The sequence below is a fragment of the Vollenhovia emeryi genome, unplaced genomic scaffold (assembly GCF_000949405.1).
Source record: "Vollenhovia emeryi isolate VEMERY1.0 unplaced genomic scaffold, V.emery_V1.0 DF940010.1, whole genome shotgun sequence".
NCBI lineage: Eukaryota > Metazoa > Arthropoda > Insecta > Hymenoptera > Formicidae > Vollenhovia > Vollenhovia emeryi.
The window spans coordinates 2,493-7,322 of record NW_011966356.1 but is presented as its reverse complement, the minus strand read 5'-3'; the positions used below and the strand labels follow the sequence as shown (position 1 = coordinate 7,322).

The 4,830-nt window shown below is 41.7% G+C and overlaps 1 protein-coding gene across 1 annotated transcript; it reads right to left on the bottom strand.

Annotated features, from left to right (window-relative positions):
• Window positions 1–171: 171 nt before the first annotated feature.
• LOC105556458 lies at window positions 172–4,458 on the bottom strand. The gene is made up of 5 exons (XM_012003550.1): window positions 4,231–4,458; window positions 3,215–4,177; window positions 687–3,141; window positions 425–633; window positions 172–252 (listed from the first exon to the last, which is right to left on the bottom strand). Exons 1-5 carry the CDS (start codon window positions 4,456–4,458, stop codon window positions 172–174), a joined length of 3,936 nt encoding a protein of 1,311 aa, XP_011858940.1.
• Between the last annotated feature and the right edge of the window lie 372 nt (window positions 4,459–4,830).

Sequence of the window (4,830 nt, the reverse complement as noted above, 5' to 3'; positions counted from 1 at the left end):
GGGAATTTGAAAATTTTTAATTACAAAAAAAAGTAAAGTAAAGTAAAGTGTGCATAATAAAAATTTGGAGATGGCTTACTCAAGTTTTGAGCAATATTGGCCCTGCGTAATCGACACCGGAATTTAAAAAAGGACGTGAAGGTGTTACTCGTTGCGTTGGTAGCTGGCCCATTAGCTGTTGTGCTCGTAGCCCTCGATACCGTACACATCGTACACAGCGTAGGATAAAAGATCGAACTGGTGCTCTTCCTCCTATGATCCAATAGGTTTGACGGATGTATGCTAGAGTTACTTGAGTGCCTCCATGTAAAGTTTTCAGATGAGCGTCGGATATTACAAGACGGGTAAAGGGACAATGTCGAGGTAAAATTAAAGGGTGCTTTGAATTATCGTCTAACTTGGAATTTTGTAGTCGTCCACCAACCCTTAAAAGTCCAGACCTGTCGATATAAGGGGTTAGACGGATTATAGGATTTGATTTAGTTAATTGCGCGCCTTCTGAAAGTATCTTGATTTCGTGGGAGAAACAGGAATGCTGGACTTGTTGCGCCCAAAAGTGGCTGCTTTGTTGTAGCTCGGCTGGTGTAAGGGGTGTACAAATTGGCTCGATACTAGTGCGACGAAAACGAGCAACTACTCGATGACAAATAGCAGTGATACGTAACAACCGAGTTAGCGAAGAATACCGATCAAGTAAATTCCAGTATGGTGGTTTGGATTCTGTAATGTTATCAGAGATGACCCTGATCGTTCTTCGAGGCTCAGCTTCAGCTCGAGATCAGCTTCAGGCGCTCGGCCAGGAAAACCCGATGGCCATTCGGTGGTAGTCTTAGATAGCCAAGGTGGGCCCTTCCACCACAAAGAATGATGTTCTAGTTGTGTGGCATCAATTCCTCGAGAAGCACAGTCTGCTGGATTCTGTTTTCCTGAAATAAAACGCCATGTAGCAAAGGGAGTTATTTCTTGGATTGCTGCAACTCGATTTCGGATGAAGTCCTTCCATCTTGAAGGATGCGAGGAGATCCAGCTTAACGTGACTGAAGAGTCTGTCCATAGAAAAATGGGAATGTCAGGCATCTCGAGAGCTTTTTGTACGTGATAAATGAGGCGTGCTAACATTAGCGCAGCGGTAAGTTCGAGGCGGGGGATGGTGAGACGTTTCAGAGGTGCGACTCTGGTTTTGGAACAAACTAGATTTGTCGAGATATTTCCCGTACTATCAATGATTCTGATAAACACAACCGCAGCCATGGCTAGATTCGAGGCATCGGAAAAACCATGTAATTCTACTGATTGTACAGTTGGTGAGGTTTGTAGCCATCGAGGGATATGTAACCTATTAAGTTCAGGTAATTGTTGACGAAATGTGTTCCAGCGATATTGCAGATCGGGGGATAAAGAGTCATCCCATCCGAGTTTAGATATCCAGAGTTCTTGAATGAATAATTTTGCCCGTATCACAATTGGAGAGATTAAACCTAAAGGGTCAAAAAGTTGAGCTATCTCTGAAAGCACGGTTCTCTTTGTTATTTTCCTTTCCGTCGTTGGCCAAGACGTAAACTGATAGGTATCGGTGCTTGGTTGCCAGCAGAGTCCTAAAATCTTGATCGTGGAAGACTCAATTTCCACTGGCGTGGTAGTGTCGCTAAACGTTTTAGGAAAGAGTTTCAGGAGTTCAGGATTATTACTGCTCCATTTTTGTAATGGAAAGCCACCTGCCTTGCAAAGCTCAATCAACTGTTCGACGATAGCTTTGGCTTCAATAATTGTTCCGGCACCACCAAAGATATCGTCGACATACCGACCTCTTGTTAAAGGGGGAACTGCCAAAGGAAAACGATGCCCTTCATCCTCTACAAGTTGATTAAGTGTCCGAAGAGCTAGAAAAGGTGCACAACTTAGACCGTATGTAACGGTGGTCAGTCGGTAGGAAATTATGTCTTTATTTGAATCTTGCCAAAAAATGCGTTGTAAATCCCAGTCGTTTGGATGCATTTTTATCTGACGGAACATTTTAACTATGTCTGTTGAGAAGATATATTTATGTAAACGCACCCACAGTAGAACGTCAGAAATCTCTGACTGAAGTTTCGCACCAGGATAAAGGATGTCATTTAGCGACATTCCTGTATTCGTACGGCTGGATCCATTAAAAACGACTCTGAGTTTCGTTGTACGGCTTTGTTCACGAAGTACTCCGTGGTGAGGAAGGTAGAAAGTTGGAGAAGCATTGATTTCAGATGTTGGCACCAGAGTCATATGGCCCAATGATTCATATTCTTGAATGAAATCTGAATAGCGTTTATTATAGGTAGTATCAGTCTCTAATCTTCGGCATAATCGCGTCAGACTACGAAGGGCTGTTTTTGTGGAATCACCCAAGGACGAAGCTGGAGATTTTAAAGGAAGTCTTACGATGTATCGTCCAGTGTCATCTCTAGAATGCGTAGATTTATAATGAGCCTCACAATTAGCATCATCAGGGTTTAATGAAGATTCGGTCGGGCAATGTACTTCTTCTTGTTTCCAAAATTTTGACAACAGATCGTGTAATTGATGATCGATTGAACAGTGATAGCCGCTTGCCGAAGGAAAATCGTTTATTGTCGATACTGGCCCTGAAAGTGCCCAACCGAAAACTGTTAATTGTGCCAAAGAAGAAGGAGAATCTCCTCTAATTAAGTTCGGTTTAATGACTTGTCCATAGAAGTCAGAGCCTATTATGATGTGTATCGGGCCAGGACGACCATAATCGGGATCTGCTAGTTGAAGTCCATTGAAACAAGTTAAAGAGCTGGTAGCGACGTCAAATGTAGGCAGTTTTGTAGTAAGACGTGGTAGAATATAAGCTTGTATTGTACAACCGGAAGACATGTCATGAAGGGATTTTAAATGTAGAGTAACAACTCCTCGTGTTCTTCCAGCGTGAGTTACACCGATTCCAAGTAAGGTAATTGAAGCAGGCTTCCGTGTTAATGCAAGTCTTTGAACGACGTCTTCAGATACAAATGACAGCTCCGAACCAGGATCTATAAGAAGTCGAATGGATTCTAATCTGCCGACTTTCCTTGAGATTCTTGCCTGGCAGGTAGCGAGTAGTACCGATGGTCGAGACGATGAGGATAGTTCAACATGGATGAACTAGAGTGGAAGATAGTCATTTTGTATTTGACTGAGACGGAAGTGGGACAGCGGATGTATTTGGTTCTGTAACCTTATCATTATTTGACATGGTAATTTTATGAGAATCATTTAAGTGTAGAGATGTGTGATGTTTTTTACCACACTTACGACAACGTTGAGTACTGGGACATTGTTTAGACGTATGATTTCCGAGACAATTGTAGCAAAGCTTTAGCTTATTTACTTCTTCACGACGTCGCTGAATAGAGAGAGTCGAATAGTCAGGACAAGATGATACGTAATGTGTAGATCCGCAAATGCGACAAGTCATCCCGCCCGCCGTTTTAGTGGTTGCTAACAAAGTACGAGCTTGTTCTGGTTTTGAAGAAAATCCATAAGGTCGTTCCTTTCCATGCGATAATTTTGAAGAATGACCTTCCAAACTTTCCAATGCTCTGGTGCGTCCAATCAAAAAGTCTTCAAATTGAACTAGCCTTGGGAATGCGGTGGAAGAACCGAGCTTAATCTCCCAAACTTCTCGGGTATCTGAATCTAGGAGGCGTGGTAATTGATATAATAATATTGGGTCCCAATGATCTACAGCGCAACCTAGAGCACGAAGAGCACCTAGAGATTCAGTGACGGTGGCATGAAGCAAACTTAAGCTGCGAGCAGATTTTGTTTTGAGAGGCTTAATGCTAAAGAGTTTGTCTAATTGAGAGGAAATTAATAATCTTTTATTCTCATAGCGAACGATAAGAGCCTCCCAGGCAATGGTAAAAGTATCTCCTGAAACCGGAAGATTAGTAATTAGTCGTGCGGCTTCGCCATTGAGACAGGTCTTCAAATATTGCATCTTTTCCACATTAGTTAACTCTGGATTATTTACGACCATGGAGGAGAACAGATCATGAAATGGTCGCCAAGATGGATAATCGCCGGAAAAACGTGGCAACGTGATTTTAGGCAAAGCACTCCGACGGCTAAATGATACGTTGGGTAACGTGTCCGACGATCGAGAGGTAGGATTGGAGGTTTCTAAATTTCTTGTCGGCTGAGCAACGTAGCACGTGCTTGAACATAGAACTCTTGACAACGTTCGTAAACCTTATTCTTAAAATATGGTTCGTCGTAGGAGAATTCTATATCTCCTTGATATATGCTATCATGCTCGGATTGAAATCTTGACCAATTAGATTCCAGAACTTCCAAGCGTGTGTTAATCAATGACCGATTATTAGATACAGGATAGTCATCCGTTGCATCTTCAGCAGCGCGTTGTATAAGTGCGAATCTACTTTCTTGTAAATTAATTCGGGATCTTATATTCGCCATGTTTGGTTACGTAAGATTAAAAAAAAATATTTTTTTAAAAATTATAATAGCAATTAAATGAAATAGTGAATGAAATCGATCTTAACTTATATAAAACCTTATTAAGAATAAACCGAAAATTATTTTACGTTCGTAATGAAGTTACGTTCGCACGCCGAGAAAGCTATAACGATTTGGAGCTGCACTTTCGGGCAGAACTGAATTACATTAGTCTAATGACCCTGCGCGATATAGATCTTCTCGAATACGCGATCCGGCTCGAAGGACCAAAAATGTTACATAATTAGCGAACGCATAAATTCTGGTTTGGTATTCGCAAGATCTCGCGTCGGTGATTTAGATTTAAAAGATCAGGACTTGCGGTTTCGAAGT